Source organism: Phocoena phocoena, chromosome 4 (genome assembly GCF_963924675.1).
Source record: "Phocoena phocoena chromosome 4, mPhoPho1.1, whole genome shotgun sequence".
Lineage (NCBI taxonomy): Eukaryota > Metazoa > Chordata > Mammalia > Artiodactyla > Phocoenidae > Phocoena > Phocoena phocoena.
This window is the reverse complement of record NC_089222.1, coordinates 86,615,534-86,632,767: the sequence shown is the minus strand read 5'-3', so window position 1 is coordinate 86,632,767 and position 17,234 is coordinate 86,615,534. Positions and strand designations below refer to the sequence as shown.

General features: G+C 47.3%; 2 protein-coding genes across 2 annotated transcripts in view; one reads left to right on the top strand and one right to left on the bottom strand.

Moving 5' to 3' along the window:
* BOC (BOC cell adhesion associated, oncogene regulated) overlaps window positions 1-6,593 on the top strand; it is a 40,431-nt gene extending 33,838 nt beyond the window's left edge. The window contains exons 12-18 of the mRNA XM_065876293.1: window positions 296-401; window positions 667-789; window positions 2,941-3,162; window positions 3,919-4,154; window positions 4,335-4,411; window positions 5,123-5,316; window positions 6,406-6,593. Of these exons, the coding sequence (XP_065732365.1) occupies window positions 296-401; window positions 667-789; window positions 2,941-3,162; window positions 3,919-4,154; window positions 4,335-4,411; window positions 5,123-5,316; window positions 6,406-6,593 (1,146 nt within the window). The remainder of the gene's footprint in view (window positions 1-295; window positions 402-666; window positions 790-2,940; window positions 3,163-3,918; window positions 4,155-4,334; window positions 4,412-5,122; window positions 5,317-6,405) is intronic.
* Window positions 6,594-11,174: 4,581 nt separating this feature from the next.
* CFAP44 (cilia and flagella associated protein 44) overlaps window positions 11,175-17,234 on the bottom strand; it is a 144,802-nt gene continuing 138,742 nt past the window's right edge. The window contains exons 32-34 of the mRNA XM_065875861.1: window positions 15,617-15,777; window positions 13,972-14,106; window positions 11,175-11,348 (exon numbers count right to left, since the gene is read on the bottom strand). Of these exons, the coding sequence (XP_065731933.1) occupies window positions 11,175-11,348; window positions 13,972-14,106; window positions 15,617-15,777 (470 nt within the window). The remainder of the gene's footprint in view (window positions 11,349-13,971; window positions 14,107-15,616; window positions 15,778-17,234) is intronic.

Here is a 17,234-nt window from a genome sequence, read left to right as displayed (position 1 = left end):
AGGTGTTTGGCACTGGAGCCTGCAGGCAGTTGTGTGGGGTCGGGTCTTGGTGTTGATATGGATACCTTCAGGAACGTGCACGCCAATTAATATTCCCTGGGCCCGGGAATTCTCTGGTGTTCCAGCATCCTGGACTCTATGTCTCCACCCTGGAGGCCCAGGCCCAACCCCTAGTTGGGGTCTCCAGTGAGTTTTAAACTCTAGGCCAGGGTAAAATTTCCATCCCCCAGTGGTTTCGATCACACGATGATTTCTCTGCTCCATTGTCAACTTGTTTCTTCTTTCTTCCCTGTAGTATATTCCAGCAAGTAACAACAACACCCCAATCCATGGCTTTTATATCTATTACCGACCCACGGACAGCGACAATGATAGTGACTACAAGAAGGATATGGTGGAAGGTGAGAAACACGTGTGTGAGATAGTTTCCTCTGTTGGCAAGGGGCTCTAGGAGTTGGTGAAAGTAGAAAACGTGGGCTGGCCTGCCCCACATCGTTGGCTCTTTCTTGACACACTTGGGGTCACTGAGTTCATAAACCCACATGCTTCGTTCCATGGTGATGGGACAACGGGAACATGGGTGGGCACCTAGAACGTTGCCTCCAGTGGGGGCCAAGCAAGCCACATGCGTAATCATCACACTGACTCTCTCTCTGTCTTTCCCAGGGGATAGATACTGGCACTCCATCAGCCACCTGCAGCCGGAGACCTCCTATGACATTAAGATGCAGTGCTTCAACGAGGGAGGGGAGAGTGAGTTCAGCAACGTGATGATTTGTGAAACCAAAGGTGATCTCTTTGGGTTCTCTGATCTCCTCTTGCTCTCCTCCCAGCAGACTAGGGCAGAGTCACTGCTCTGTGTGCCATGCTGGGTATCTCTTCTCCAGAATGACTCCTTATTTTCCAAGTATCCCCGGACTTTGTCATCTTAACCCTTCTCTTCATTTGCCTGTGCTTCGTATTAAGTACAAGCGGGCTGCCGTCATGACGGTTTCATGGAGCTTGGGAATTAACTCACACGTGAACTCATGGGTTAGAACCCACTCTTAAGTTGGGAGCTTTCTATAAACACTTTATTCCTACAGTAACATTTGGTACTCACATTGGTTCGTTTACTGAACTACAACCCCATGGGAAAAGAAACTGAGCATCACGACATGTTATACCTTGACCAAGGTCACACAGCTGGTTAGCGGTGGAGCACACTTTGGGCCAAGTTTGTCCAACTACAAGCCCAGACTCTTTCCCTGCACTAAAACACGTGAAATATATTCATATAATAACTCGATTTTTGCACATCGGTCAAGTGGATAGATAACATTTCCATTTTGCAAATACTGAAAGGTGTATTGCAAAAAATTGTAATCAGGAGAAGATCCCAGAGGAACAGGGATAGAGCCAAGAAAACGATCCATTTTCCTGTCACAGCAACATTGTCTCCCGTGTGCCCTTCCTGCCCTCTTCTGTCACGTACAGTGAAGGGGCAGATTCACACACAGCCAGCATTCCTGTGTCAGGGGACACGCAGAGTGCCCGGGGCAAAGAACAGAGACTTCACACAGCCTTCACGTTGGTCTTCTGGAAGGACTGAACCTTCAGCAGGGTGGAGGCAGTGGCCTGGGGCATAGGACGAGCCTTCACGTAGCTCCACATGGTGGGAGTATGTGACACTGGAAGGATGAGAGAGGGCAGTGCTCAGGGAAGAGGCCACGGGCATCAGGGACCCTGCGGGCTGTGAGGTGGAGAAGGGTCGTCGTTGGATTTGTTTGTCAGGAAGGGTCACTGGTGACTATGCAGGAATGGGCTGAGGGGAGAGAACCGGGGCCGCGAAGGAAAGGTGAAGACGAGGGGTGGGTTTGAGCCTCTTAGGGAGCGTAGGGAGGACCAGGGACTGGTAGTGTGTTGAGGCTGGGAGAGAGTGAAAGGAGTTCAGCATAAACCTTGAGGTTTTGAACTTGAAGAACCACACAGGTGGTGGTGCCATCTATCGAAAAGGGGAAAGCCAGCAGGGAACTCGCTTCCACAAGAAAGGAACAACGTGAACCACTTGGAGGCGTACCTGAGTCTGATTCTTCTGAGATGTTGAAATGCAAGTGTCCCGTGAGGGAAGCAGGTCTCCTACCCAGGGAGGACCCTGGGTAAGGGTATTTGGCGGTCACTGGGATGTAGGCTGAAATCACAGGAATAGAGGGAAGAAGAAGACAGAGTGTAGTCTGAGAGGGACTAGAAGACTTCTCAGTGTCTGAGGCAAAGACAGGAAGAAAAGGGCAAGAGGAGAGAAATGTAAGCAGCAGCGGCAGAGAGGTTACGGGAAACCCAGAAGACTGTAGTATCAGAAAGTCACGGGGGAGGACGGCTGCGAAAAGGAGTTAACGATGTCAGATACATCCTGATAAGAGCAAAAGCCAGATGCCGAGGTTGGCGCCTCGTAAACTTTTGGATTGGCATTTCTCTAGCACTGTTAGTCCTAGTGAGCCCCGAACCCCGTCTCCCTGCTCTGCACCCCAGCTCAGACCTAGGACTTCACATCTCTCGATGCACCCAGGAATAGCAAATTCACGGGGAAGTTCTTCCATTCCCAGTTCTTTCTGGTTTCAGGTACTTTTTGTATTTTATTCCAAAAGTTCCCCAGCTATGCTTCTAGAAAACCCCTACACCACTTCTGCCCCCAAAGACCCAGTCTGCCCCTAGTGCTTGGTCCACAAATATCTCAGGGTGTTTCTTGAAGTATAAGGCTCAAGTGTCTTCAGCGACGCCCAGTTTCACCTTAGATGTCAGTTTCACGCTAAGCTTGGACACCACACTCATCCACCAAAGGCCCTGTCTTACAAGTTTGACCCCGTTTCTCACACCCGTGGAATCAGGATATTGTTTTCCTATTTTTCATGAAAGAAATGTCAAAGAAATAGAGGCTGAAGTGAGTTTTGTCCCAATTAACAGCCCGGAAGTCTTCTGGTCAGCCTGGTCGACTCCCACCCCCAACTCTGGCCCCGCCACAGCTACCACCCCATGAAACCATAGAGCGGCCGGTGGGCACAGGGGCCATGGTGGCCCGCTCCAGCGACCTGCCCTACCTGATCGTCGGGGTCGTCCTGGGCTCCATCGTCCTCATCATCGTTGCCTTCATCCCCTTCTGCTTGTGGAGGGCCTGGTCTAAGCAAAGTGAGTGAATGACCGTCCTCAACACCAAGGGGAAGGAGCCTGGGGTGGGGGTGAGGGGAGGAGGGGTCTCCCAGTCCCTAAGGAGGCCTCTGCCCAGGGCAGGATCCCAGGCGCCCTGCTTCACGCATGGGAGCTCAAGTTCCTGGTGGGTCCCCCAGAGGGCTTGGAGAGAGTCGGAGAACGCTCACAGATAGGGCCTTCCCTTCGGCTCATAGATGTTGGCAGATGGGGAGGATGAAGTGGGAGTTGGTCTGTGTTCTCTGCATCCCTAGAGCTCAGTACTTAGCTGGCTCTGTTTTCTTTTACTGTCTCAAGCTCTGACCACGTACTCATACTTTCAGTTGACCCTGCCTCTTCCCGCCTCTTTAGGTCTGTGGCTCCCTCGAGCTTTCCCCCTAATCCTAGGTTAGTCTGATTTATCCATTGATTTCTGCTTCAGATGGTGACACGTCTGGTCAACTTGCTTCATTTAAATATTGTTCCTTGTGTTAACTTGCCACGTCATTCTCCCAAATCCTGGTCCTGTGTCTCCTCTCCCTACTGCAAAAAAAAAATAGTCTAGATGTTAGGAAGAAGTGGGAGACAGGAAGAATTTTCCGAGAGAAAGAATATTCTCTACCCTGGCGCGATGCCAACTCCCTGCCTACCTCATTTGACCTTAAGTCCTCAGGAGTTTTCTGAGATTCACGTGGGACTTTTTCAAGCTGCCCCAGACCTCCTTGACCTAAGCGTAGCTCTATCCTTCTGTTCTTCCAGAACATACAACAGACCTGGGTTTTCCTCGAAGTGCCCTTCTGCCCTCCTCCTGCCAATACACTATGGTACCACTGGGAGGGCTCCCAGGCCACCGAGCCAATGGGCAGCCCTACCTCAGTGGCACCCGCGGACGGGCCTGTACCGATGGGGTACCTGTGAACAGGGCCTGCCCTGCAGCTGCCATGGGCTACCCAGGCATGAAGCTTCAGCAGCGCCGCCCAGGGGAGCTTCAGCAGGTAACGTAGTTCTGGGAGTGTGGGCACGCAGGGACGGGTCACGTGGAGGGCGTGGCCGGGCCACCTCCTGAGGCTCCCTCCCTTCTAGCCTCTAATCCCGGGCTGCTGGGCCTGCTGAACAACGAATGGGGAAGTTACCTGGACTCTCTGACGTGACCTTCTCGTTCCTCGTTTGAGCAGCAGGATGACACCAACAGCACGCTGAGGCAGACCGTTCTTGGCAGTGGATGTGACCCCGCCAGTCACCAGATTCCCAGGTACCCAGGCCCCTCCCTGCCTTCCACCCCTGAGCCCCAGGGCTCGCTCTCTCACTAGTTCCTCAAACCCAGCATGGATCACTGAGAGGTGAGCACAAGTGCTTCACTCACGATCCCCTCATCTGACAAACTGCTCCCCTGGACTCTTTTTTTTTTTTTTTTTCCCGGTACGCGGGCCTCTTACTGTTGTGGCCTGTCCCGTTGCTGGAGCACAGGCTCCGGACGCACAGGCTCAGCGGCCATGGCTCACGGGTCCAGCTGTTCTGCGGCACGTGGGATCTTCCCGGACCGGGGCACGAACCCGTGTCCCCTGCATCGGCAGGCGGACTCTCATCCACTGCGCCACCAGGGAAGCCCTCCCCTGGACTCTTAGCCTAAGGGGGTTAGTTGTTGTGTTTGCAGTTATGACGCCTTTTCTGCTCAGCAATTCCTCCCTCGCTTCTCAGGCCAGAGCAGCCCCACCCAGCTGGCTCTGCCCATAGGCCCCACGTCCTCTCATATACTCAGGACACACATGGAGTCAAATGGAAGGAGACTAGAATTTGCCTGTGGAAGCGATGGTGTGGCACCTCTTGATGTCCAAAGGGGAGCAGCCCCTGCCCCGCCTGAGCCCTGCCCAGCTCTGCTGCCCCAGACGGGAGTATCCAGGGCAGTGGGATCCAGGCCCACGCTGCCCCTGCCTCACCCCTCCGCCTGGTTTTGTGCATGCAGGGCTCCCAAGTCTAACCCGGACGAGGGCCCGCTCTTATACACACTGCCCGATGACTCAGCTTGCCAGCTGCTCCAGCCTCAGCAGGACTGCCACCACCTCCGGGGGCAGCCAGCAGCCACGGGCCAGCCCGGCACGAGGCGTGTACCCCAGGGTCCTGGGCTGGAAGCCACGTGGGACCCTCTTTCTCATCCAGGTAAGTGCTGAGGGCAGGGCGGGCGGTTGAACAGGCTGGGGATGAGGTGAGGCGTAGGCATCCACGACCCGGGAGTGACGTGCAGGCAGGGCGAGAACAGTCCCTGAAGGCGGTGTTTGGTAAAGACCATCCACAGCTTGTATATCCGAGATGGGGGTGCAAAGGGGAGCTGGCCACCTCCTTCCCTGCTGAAGGCCCAGCACATCTGCAGGGAGTGTCAGGTGGGTCCAACATGGCAAGCTGTGTCCTCAAAGGCTGAGAGAACGGGCACTTCTCCATTTCAGGGAAAGAAGCCCTTTTGGTCTCAGCATCTCAAGGCCACTCACCAATTCCCGCCGCCTCTCATCACATCACTCTCTAATCGCTCCGAAGTACCTTGCTTTGTTGGGTCTTGTCTCGTAATTAAGGAATGAGGTTGCATCCATCATTAAGCCAAGTTCTCACATCATCAGAGCTCTGTGCTTCCAGAGGACTTGCCCTCGAAGGGACTCGATGCACAGCGCGCCCAGCCCACTGTCCTTTGTGCCCATCTTTTTGATACCTGGTTGGGCACAGGCTGGTTCAGAGAATTAGCTGCTGTTTCTTATAGCCTCCATGGTGTGGCTTCCAGGTCACATGCAGCCCCCAGACCCTGGGAGATGAAATTCTAAGACAGGTACCTCCTAGAGCCAGACCCCAGAAGCATCCACACGGGACTCCCTCCATCGGGGGGCATGAGTTGTGAGTGAGATGATCATGGCCAGAAAGCATAGCAGAAGGGTGTACTAGCAGCCCACACCTGGAGAGAGCAGGACTTTCTTGCACGGTTCCTGGGCTCAGCTGACGTCATCTGCCCCTGGTTATAGGGTAGATGCATGAGGGTCTCCACGCTTTCACCACTGAAATGTGCAGGTGGGACGTGGGTAAGAAGTGGCCCATACTTAGAGGGAGTGTAATTGTCCTTTTTGTGGTTGTAGGTCTCTGTCCTTCCTCTAAAGCCAGTAACCAGCTCCCAGAGAGAGAGCCCAGAGAGAGGGTGACCCAGTACTGCTGAGCACTGGTTCCTGGTCAGTCTGGATTCTAACGTTTCCCACTTTTCTCCCCCCTCAGGGTCCCGGTGCTGCTTGGGCCTCGTACCGGTTGAAGAGGTGGCCAGTCCTGACTCCTGCCCTGCGGGGAGAGGAGACTGGTGTCCCCAGCACCCCGTGGGGGCCTACGTAGGGCAGGAACTTGGGATGCGGCTCTCTCCCAGCCCACCGGTTCACATGTCTTTTGAAATACCACCTCCTACAATTTAGGCAGAAGCTGATATCCCAGAAAGACGCTATATATTGTTGTTTCTTTAAAAAAGAGAGAAAATTGGTATTTATTTTTCTATAATAGCCATATTTATATATTTATGCACTTGTAAATAAATGTATATGTTTTTATAATTCTGGAGAGACATAGGGAATCCTCCCCACTGAGGTCTGAGGTGGGAAGCAAAGAAGCCGCAACGGAACAGGAGTCAACCGGGAGACAGCAGCACAGACAGACTGAGGAGGCAGCCCGTCCCTTAGACCCTCCGCCGCTGCCTGGGCCCCTGCAGAAGGCCCACAGAGAAGCCCGTGGAAGGAGGACTCCTAGGCACACTGTCCACAGTGACTGCAGGAGAAGGGCCAGGGCCACGCGATCGGAGGCTGCAGTCACCCGCGACAGTGGCTGGATCTGGTGCTAAAGGAAACGTTTTCCCAAGATGCCCGTGAGACTAGACTAAGATGTGTATAGTACTATAAGCATTAACAAACCTTCCAGAATCAATAATCTGTGGCAACATATCTCTGTAAAAACAAACACTGTAATGTCTAAATAAATGTTTAGTCTTCCCTGTAACCTACAGCTTAGTCATGTATGAGTCAGCATTCTCTTTAGATGTTAGGATTCAGTCTGAGTATTTGAAGAAACATCCACTTGTGATGTTTTCAGATCCATCGAGGAGAAGTCTGGAAAAGGTAGCAAATGTTTCTAATTTTGTCTTTTTAAATATTGACTCTCAGTTGTGTTTTCATTAATGCAGATGCGTGGTAACTGTTTAGTCCAAGAGGGACACAGTGTACAGTGGGCGAGGAGAAGCAGATTCACCGTTCTCTGACTGGACTTGAGGTAAAGCTATGGTCAGATCGGAAGGAATGAGGCTCATCTTTTCTATGCAGGTGTGTGTTGAAGACTAAGTATTTTCTCCAAAATGCCATTTAGTGAAGTGCTGTGCTACAGGTGAACATATGGTGCCTCGTAAAATTCACTTCCCAAAAAAAAAAAAAAAAAAAAAATTCACTTCCCTTCTTTCCAAAGAAACAGCAACGTGGCCAGGGGAGTTGACTCACTAGTTGTTTAAAATCAACATTTACTCACTGCCGTCCAACCACAGGATCAACCTTTGTCCGGGCAAGTGGAAGTAGATGGAGGCTGAAGCTTTTTGCTGAGAGCCCTACCACACTTTAACTGTTTTCAGGAGGGAAATGTACCTTTTAGATTTCAGTAGAGTTGAGTTACAGATGAAATGCCACTTGAAACACTTAATCCTCTTCCGGGTCATCAATGGCAGACCCTAGCTTCACACTCCAGTCACAAGTTGAATAAAGTCCTAAGAAAGCCCCAGGAGGTGACTGATGGTCTAGGGCAAGTGCGCCCTCTGCTGGCCATAAGAGATTCCTGCATCCTTTCTCTGTCCAGCAGCTAAATTGGAACATGGTTTTCAGAAAAGCAGTCTTTTAAAAATATTCCAAGAAATGAAATGAAGGACTGTAGGAATACGGAAATGACAGGAAAGGAGACGTAGAGCAGGGAAGAGATAAGATATTGTGACTTCAGACACAATCTGGCATCAAGGGCCTAGAGGTCACTTCCAGAAGAGGGACAGATCTTACCTCTCAGATCTGGGCTATAACTCAACTTCTAGCCCATTGGCTTTTGAAAACAAAAACACTCCCCTGTTTTCCTAATGCTTGATGATCCCAGTGGTTGTCAAGGCGAGTTTTGGTGAACTTTATGGCAGTGGTATGGTTCCAGTGCTGTGCAGAAAGCAGTTTTATGCGACAACAGTGCTTTTAGCTCTCAAAAAAAAAAGCCTGGGAATGAAAAAGCACTTCTAAGGCAGGTTAAATGAGATAAATGTACATATTTACTTTAGCCAATTGCAGGAGAGGAGGAAAAGGTTAGGCATCAGGCCTTTAAATTTTAGCCTAGAAAAGGAAACAGCTTATTCAGTTTCATCGCATCTTGCATTTCTTTAGATTAAGGTTAATTATTATAGTGCCTTTTAAAAATCTGATTGAGTCAGCAGTGGCTATATAAATTAAGAGGAAGAGTAAGACCTAGTTGGGCAGGAGCTGGTGGTGGTGTGGAGTTCAGCTCATGGCTCAGGACAGCCACACAGGACAGGCTGAGTCGGCAGGAATGAGAAACTCCTTTTCCTGTGAAGTTCTGACAGAGGGGCTGGACTCTACAGTTTTTCTTTCAATGTTGAGATTTGATGATACTATGGACGAGGGTTCAGAATAGCCAAGGGACATTAACAGTTGATCCACAAGTAACTCAGGCAGATTTTTGGCCTCTTTCAAAGGTGAGGCTGCCTTCTCTAAGGGCACAGCAGGAGGCAGAGCACAGATCAGGAGACTAGGACAGCTTTCCATCCACCCCCAGCCAGGGCTGCACCCTGGTGCTCTCCTGCTTGCTATTAAACCTCCCGAAGACTCAGTTGCTATAGATTCAAGACTAAGCCTGGGATCAATGAAATGAAACGAAAGCTACCTTTCTTATCTAATTCAAAGTAAAAATGAATTAACTGTATTGTCAAATCCCAAACATGCTGTATGAATGCCTAGTATTGTAAACTTTAGTGATTTTTGTCTAGTTCAGTTTGGGAAAAAGTAATAATCCCGGCTGGTTTTACTCTGAGTTGATAGACACATGGAACCCTTGACATGGCTCTTCCATAGGCTAAGTTCATTCTTGCTGCAATTAGAATCACAGGATTTAGAATAGGAAGAAGCCTCAGAGCTTATCCAGATCTCTCATTTGTCTGATAATGAGGCCCAGGAAAATAATGTAACTTTTACCCTACCTCTCACCACAACAAGGGGATAGTGTCTCCTCCGGGACCACCCACTGTATCCAGGCGGTCGCTCAAGGTCGTAGCCAGCCAGTTACGTAAGTTTGGTGGTAGCCCTTCCTGCTGCAGCCAAGCTTCAGATGGACGCGGCCCCAGCTCACAGCTTGACTACAACCTCGTAAGAGACCCGAGCTGGAAACACCCAGCTAAGTAGCTCCCAGCTTCCTGACCCTCAGAAACTGGGTGAGATAATGTTGTTTTAAGCTATGTTTGGGGGTAATTTTTTATGCAGGAATAAATAAGTAGGTAAAACACTCAGAACTGTGACTAGCACATTTTTTTGAAATGCTTGAAGGGCACACATAGTTTAGGGTGTACAGCAGAGAATGTGATAAAGGGTGCTCTCCAGTAGAAAAGCTGCTACATCAGAGCTCTGTGGTGATTGATAGGCACAAACAGTAAGCTATTTGGACCTCTCAAATAGGAGTATGAAAGGATCTTAGAGACACAATAGGCCAAGTGGCCCCCTGTAACATATATATATTCCAACATACAAAAGACCCCAAGTCCTGTCTATAATTTTGGGGGGCAGATCAGCAGGCTAGACAGGTTACGAAAACTTGACCTTGCTGAGGTCACTTTCTACATTGGTGCAACATTGCCGCCTTTACCTTTCCTTTTCGGTAACCAGTTCATATTCTGGGATGGCCTCAAGGGAGTAGCTCATTAAAATGGACCCACAGAGCACGGAATTTAAAGTGCTATGTTCTGTTACTAACAGGAATCCAAATATCAGTGAAATCATTCTTAGATGAATTCCACTGACTACTTAGCCCCAAACCAAAGGAATACTCCCAGATTAGTTTAAATGTTATGTACAATCAAAAGTGATTATTAGAGTTGATCTCTCAGTGCTGGGATCTATTTCATTACTTCCTGATCTATATCAAAACCAGCAAATGACTCAAGTAGAAACAGAAAGAAAATGGCACAGGACATGAGAAACTATAGGAAATGCTTAGAATACTGGTAGAGTTGCAGACACCTTCAGAGAAGAGCCTCCTTCTTAACCATTTTGCAAAACACACTTCTCTGCTCCACCCAGAGCTGAGGAGGTTGCTGAAACTATGGGTGATTCAGGAAGCTGTTTATTTTTTTGCTTTATGCCAGTCTAAAGCAAACTGCTCTGCTCTTTCTGTCTGCATTTCCTGAATCCCGACCCCTCAAATAACTGCTTTATGAAGTTAACAATGTCAAAATTCTAAGTTGCATTTCTTTTTCTCAGATATTGTTGGCAAAATAGTTTTTGTTCTCTTGTGCCCTCTCAGAGAATACCTGATAACATCAAAGTTTATTTTCCAAGGATCCAACGACCAAGAAAAGGAAGTCTTCTCATGGTTTGCTGAATGATTGATTTTCTTGCTAATGGCTAAGAATTCAGATAACCAAAAAACAAATTTCCTAAAACAGGACATATTACCGATGGTTTCTGGCGATTTGAGGTAACAGCCTCCTAAGACTTCATATTCGACCCAGTTGGTTGCAAACACGTCTGCATTGGTTCAGTTCAATAATAAGTAGCTGTTGGGTGCTGTAGTCAGTTTTAGGATAAGCAGTTGGGGGGAAATTGTTAAAACTACATGACTGGATGTGGTTTTAGACTTTCAGATAAGTTCACTTTAAAACAGTAGGATTGTTGCAGGGGACAAGGAAACACAACTTCTGTTGAATTAAGTGTCAGAAATCTTGGCTGGATTTGAGAAAAAAGCAAACTTAAGGCCCACGGGCTTCATTCATTCTCTTGTGGAGAGTGAATCGGGGGGAGAACAAGGCCACCTTTCTTACGCAAAAGAGCAACCTCTTCCTTTAAGGCCAGAATCCTTTTGGCCTGGACTTGGATCAATTCAGTGACCTTCTCTCTTGCCACAATATCTGCTTTCCGGGGGCCCTGGAAGGCATTGCCCTGTTGAGAGAAAACACCTCCCTGCTTTAAGCACCATTTGGACTATGGAAACGCCCCTGTCTTAATTTGTCTTTTAGGTGTGCCTGACTTAAATAGTCATCACTTCTGATTTTAAGAAGCCTTCAAGTCCTCCACTGAAATCCTACCATTGGAAAGGTGTCCCTTTGAGCTAATAAGGCAACTCTTAAAATGCAAATCCCCTTTAGAGGGTAACTCATTAAGCTAGCTATCAGTCACTCATACCCTACAGGGCTCATCGCTGGAATTCTAAAAGTCCAGATACCTCCTTTTCCTATACAGCCCATATCTTGTTTTCCAAAAAAGAAATCTTTATTCCCTCATCTGATTTCTTCCCCTGCCCAGCCAGTTCCTGCTCATGTTTCAGACATCATTTTTAGGGAGAATTTCTTCACCCCATGGGCTAGGTTAGGATTCCTGCTCTACGTTCTGTCAAATCATCCATCACTCATCACTGTAGTTATTAGACTGAACCATTTGAAATTTGTGACATGTGACCATTTTTTAACCTAAAAAGTAGCAGTTTCCTACGGTTTGACCTAAGTGCTTGTTATCTTTCTTGCTAGATCCTGTGCCTTAGAAATAAGAGCCCAATATGCCTGGATCTCACCACTCTACCCAGCATCCACCCTAGAACTTGTTACATAAGTAGATGCTCAATAAATCTGAACGTGCATTAAAGGAAGGGACGTAACACCTAGTTATCTTCTCTGTGCCAGGTGCTTTATGTCTGCGACCTCATGAGATCCTCACAACGCAGAACCAGGTGGTGTTATTGCAATTTTAAAGATACAGAAACTGACAGGCTTATGAACTGGCCCAAGTCACTATAATAATAAGGACTGGAAGCAGGATGAGAACCAGGTTACCTGCAGCCAAAAGCCCATGATTTGTCTGTTACCCCACTTACTATGGCAGCCCTTCCTCATAAGTAGGGGTTGTCATTACCCAGTACCTTCTTGCCTCTTCTCCCTTGCCCACCTTCACTTCAGGGGCTGTGAAAACTAAACACTAACCTTAGCCACTTTCTTTTCCAGCTGGGAGTGGCTAAGTAGATGTAGCAGAAAACATTTGCTTTCTTAATGAAAGGGGCACAAGAGTCTGGCATTTGCGCAGCAACCACAGAGCTGGGGCAGCTGTCTGTGACTCTGAAGGAAACTTCAGCCACTGAGAGAGTCACAGAGATACTGGCCCTGACATCACAGCTCCACTAAACTAAAACCCCTCAGTCATCTCCTGCAGACTTCTTGTTAAGTGAGGAAAAGCACCCCTATTTGTTCAAGCTACTCTCCAAAAGTGGGGCTTTTGGTTACTTGTAGCTAAATGCCACGGCCCCTCATGCCCAGTCAGTCCAGATGGTCACTCTGAAGTCACCTTAGCTTTTCCCTCATTTTCTCTTTACCATATCCAAACAATTTTGGCTCTTCTTACTTTGAAATGCCTTTGATCGTTGGTTTTTTGTCCTTGCCATCTTAGTCCTTGCCATCCATGCCTAGATTGTTGTAAGAGTAATAGCTATGGAGTCAGCTTGGGAGGCAGAGAGCCCTCAGTTTAAAAACAAACTTCCCGTTCACTGCAGCTCTATTTACAATAGCCGGGACGTGGAAGCAACCTAAGTGTCTATCAGCAGATGAATGGATAAAGAAGATGTGGCACATTTATACAATGGAATATTACTCAGCCATAAAAAGGAACGAAACTGACTTATCTATAGTGAGGTCAATGGACCTAGAGTCTGTCCTACAGAGTGAAGTAAGTCAGAAAGAGAAAAACAAATACCATATGTTAACACATATATATGGAACCCCCCCCACAAAAAAAAATTGGTTCTGAAGAACCTAGGGGCAATTCTTCAGCTCTAGCACGCAGCAGAATCACCTGGAAGGCTTGTTCTGGATTGCTGGACCCCTCCCCCCAGAGCCTCTGATTCTGTAGATCTGGGGGAACCACACTTTGAGAACCCCTGGCTTAGAACATTTCCTGGGCGCGTAAAGAAAACTGAGAGAAAAAAAAAAAACAGCATTTTTGCAGGTACTATTAAAAGATTATAGCACGTAGTTCGGAATATGCCATACATGTGTTATGTCCCTAGAAGGCAAGGCTTAAATAGGGTGAAACTTTATAAATAAGTATTATCTACCACATGCTGTATTAAGTTCTACTAGGTTAGCCTCAATAAATATTACATAAAAGCAAGTTGAAAGCCCTAAAAAGTAACAAGTGTTTTAATAAGTAACATGTGGCCTCCCATAATTCAGGAGGCCCCCTTTAGGTCAAAGGAAGTAAACCTGTATTGGAAATGGATGTTTGACACCAAATTCAGGGAGCATGTTGACGTCATCATTTATACCTAAGTAACCTTACCTCTCCAAGGGCCAAGGCAAATCCCTTAATTAGTACTCGTATGAATTCATGGTACCCAGTAGGCATACAGTAAAGCTAGTCCCTCAGGCTCATTGTAATGTAGACGGTATCAACTCTGTCCTCAGGGACCCAAGTGGGCCAGAAACGTCCAAGATCAAGGTTTGTTTAAAAGCCAGCACTTGATATTCCCTTTATAGAACATCCCCAATTCTGACAAAAGGTCTGAAGAAAAGGAACATACCTGCTGGTTCTGTAGAATATTCAACTGAGAATCAAGTTTCTTCTTTTCAGTGCATAAATCATTCATCTGATGAAGTTTTTTGGTGTGTTCTTTTGTCTTCATCATCAATTCCCGTCGCACTTGAGCAATCTTTTCCTACCGGGGCAGAAAGATGCAAAATGGATTAAGTGAGTGAGGAAGCAGAGAAAAATGAATGATTTGATCAAAACCACCAGGCAAATGGAGTGATGTGCACATAGAAAAATACAATAAGCCAATAATACCAGAAGCAAGTGCACTGGGTCTGGTTTGATTAAAGAAGAATGAAAGCAGGATGAAAGTAGGTAAAAATAAGATAGACATCACTCCATTGTTGAGCAATGACATTAGGGTGCATACTGAGTGATGGTATTCATTCATTAAAAGGGACAATGATCCTTTAAGCAGGAAATGTTCCTGTATTGCTTTTTCCCCCAGTCTTGGCCCAGGATCCTCAAGGTGACCCGCTTGAATGGCCACACATCTGCCAGTGGCTTTCCTTTGTTCTCCTACTACTCCAACAAATTATTTTAGATAGCGCGTATTATCCCCAGCACTACCCTGATAGGGACCATCCCACTCACACGAACACTGAAGTAATTTGTTTCTTCACGGTACAGTGGCAAATCTTCGATAAGATGAGACAAGATAGCACTAGGAGGGACTTCCCTGGTGGTCCAGTGGTAAAGAATCCACCTTCCAGTGCAGGGGACACAGGTTCAATCCCACATGCCATGGGGCAACTAAGCCCACGCACCACAACAATTGAGTTTGCGCGCATCAACTAGAGCCCACGCGCATCAAACTACAGAGCCCATGTGCCCTGGAGCCCAGCGCGCCACAACTAGAGAGAGAGAAAACCCGAGCAGACCTTGCGCCGTCACAAAAAAATCCCGCATGCCTCAACAAAGACCCCGTGTGCCGCAACTAAGACCTGAGGCAGCCAAAAAAAATAATAAGGAAAATAAATAAATATTTTTAAAAAAAGAGGGAGCACTAGGAACCTCTCCTCCTTCCCTATGTACTGTGAAGACAGAAAACTGGAGAAGCCATACTTATTTGTGGGCTTATAAAATCTTTGTAAAAGTTCCTGTCTCTGAATCAGGCTGTAACTGGGGTACTGCCTCATCTCATGGCTCTGGGAACAGTGTAGGCATTTAATACCTTCTAAGACCCTACCAGCTAAATAGTATATACCTTGTTATAAAATGTATTACTCAGAGATGTTTTTCTAATTTCCAGAATGGAAATAGCATCAAAAGAAAGCTATGTAGAATAATACAATTAGGTCCTCAGAGTATAGCAGTTCATGTCTAACACTATTAGAAAGTTTATACATTAATGCAGACCTCAGAGTAGAATCTCTCTGTAATCTTTCATGCGATTTTGCCATCGTATTTACATGAATCCTGGATCCCAGACCCAATGCTAGTGCTTTCATCCCAAGATAGACCAGTGGCTCAACTAAGTAAATGGTAAGAAAGCCGAGACAGGCTTAAGATCATGGAGGAACCAAGTGGGGCTCACACACGTGTCTCCAGGTGTACAGATGCTTCGCAGGAACCACTGAAAGCTCACCAGGAGTTCTTGCCTCCACCCAGTGGATCACCTGCCCTCTCATCCTAACCTCCCACATCTTCATTTCCTTTGCGTTTGATAGCTCCTTTCGAAGTTTCTTGATCTTTAGTTCTTCAAGTGTTGTATTCACAGAAAGTGTCTGAAGGGCTTCTAGGTTGATCACACGGCCAAACTTGCTGACCATTAGTTGACTGACTGTTTCTTCCATTTCTGAAAGAAGACAGTCACTGTCAGGTTGTTCACCAGATCCCACTGTTACTAAATGAATAATACCAATACCACTACCATTCTAAGGAACAGCTTTTGCAAGAAGATGATAAGAGTTTACGTTACCAGTTGGGTTTTCCTCTGTGACTTTTCACCTACTACTTTCCTAGAATGCACATTGCTCTATTGTCTTTTCATCTACATCAAATTCCTGTGTAAAAGGGACTCATCTTTCCCAACTGGCTACACCTTCTGAGCTGCCCCTCCTCAGATGATTCATGGGCCCAAATGGGATTATGAAGCCTTCAGTTTTTAATTTTTTATTACTGATCTCTATAACATCTGGTGTTGAGAACAGAACAGTCACTGAACAGAAGTTTCCATCTTATTCCAAGTAAAAATATTAAAATCCTTGCAGTGGTTCACAAGGTCCTACCTGTCCTGCCCTGCCCCTATTTTTGTCTCTCCCACCTCCTTTCCCACACCTCTCTCCTCATTCACTCCAGACATCTTTTTCTCAACCTTCACAAACATTCCAGGCTCACTTGGATATCCTCGTATGGAATTGTCTGGAATTCTCTTCCCGAATAGCCACGTGATTCACTCCACACAGCCCATTTTCTGAAAACAAGTTGTGAGACTGGTGAAAGACTCATTTCCAAAACACCCATTTCTGAAGGTGTAACCAAATGTAATTTGTCCCCTAACCAGGGAAAAACCACATCTTAGTAAGTATATCACCTTTCCAGGGAGCTCTTCCCTGGCTTCCTATGGACCTCAGCACTCTTTCCCAGTCCCTTTCTAATTTCTTCTTCTTAACAATCCTCTCCATCTAACATGCAATATGTTTTACTTTTGTTTACTGTGTTTCCTCAACATGTGAACACTGGAAAACCTGGAGAAAATTCCATTTGTGGAGTCTGAGCTCCCCAAGAAAGTATAATCTTGTAACAAGATTTTCTCAGTCACCAGAGTCCCCTAAGTGAAGTCTGAAGGCCCTAAGGTATAACAAGATGATGCAATTCTGTTACAATACAGGAATTTGTATTCAGATATAATCGTTATGGCTGAATGATAATGGTATAATCAGCATGGCTGCCATTCTGCACAATCCAGGGAGGGTTATTCATTTCTATTCTACGTGAGTGGCACCCCATGGACTTGTGTCATGCGGTGGCCATGATACTCAGTGATGCAAATGAAATGACTGGGTTATTGGCACATGTGTGGCTAGCCTGTGGCTGCCCGCTTGGCCTCCCTCAGTAAGAACCTTGACTTCCCCCAGCTAGCCCCATATAACAGGGTGCCCTCTCCCAAGGCAGCCTCATGTACTAGGACACGGACTCTGGTCCTTGCCCTTCCCACTGTGGAGCCAGCCTAACAACACCCTTCTCCTGACTCAGGCCAGCTAGTGTTCCCTGGGCACATAAAGCCTTCTGGAACACTCCCCATCCTCTGTC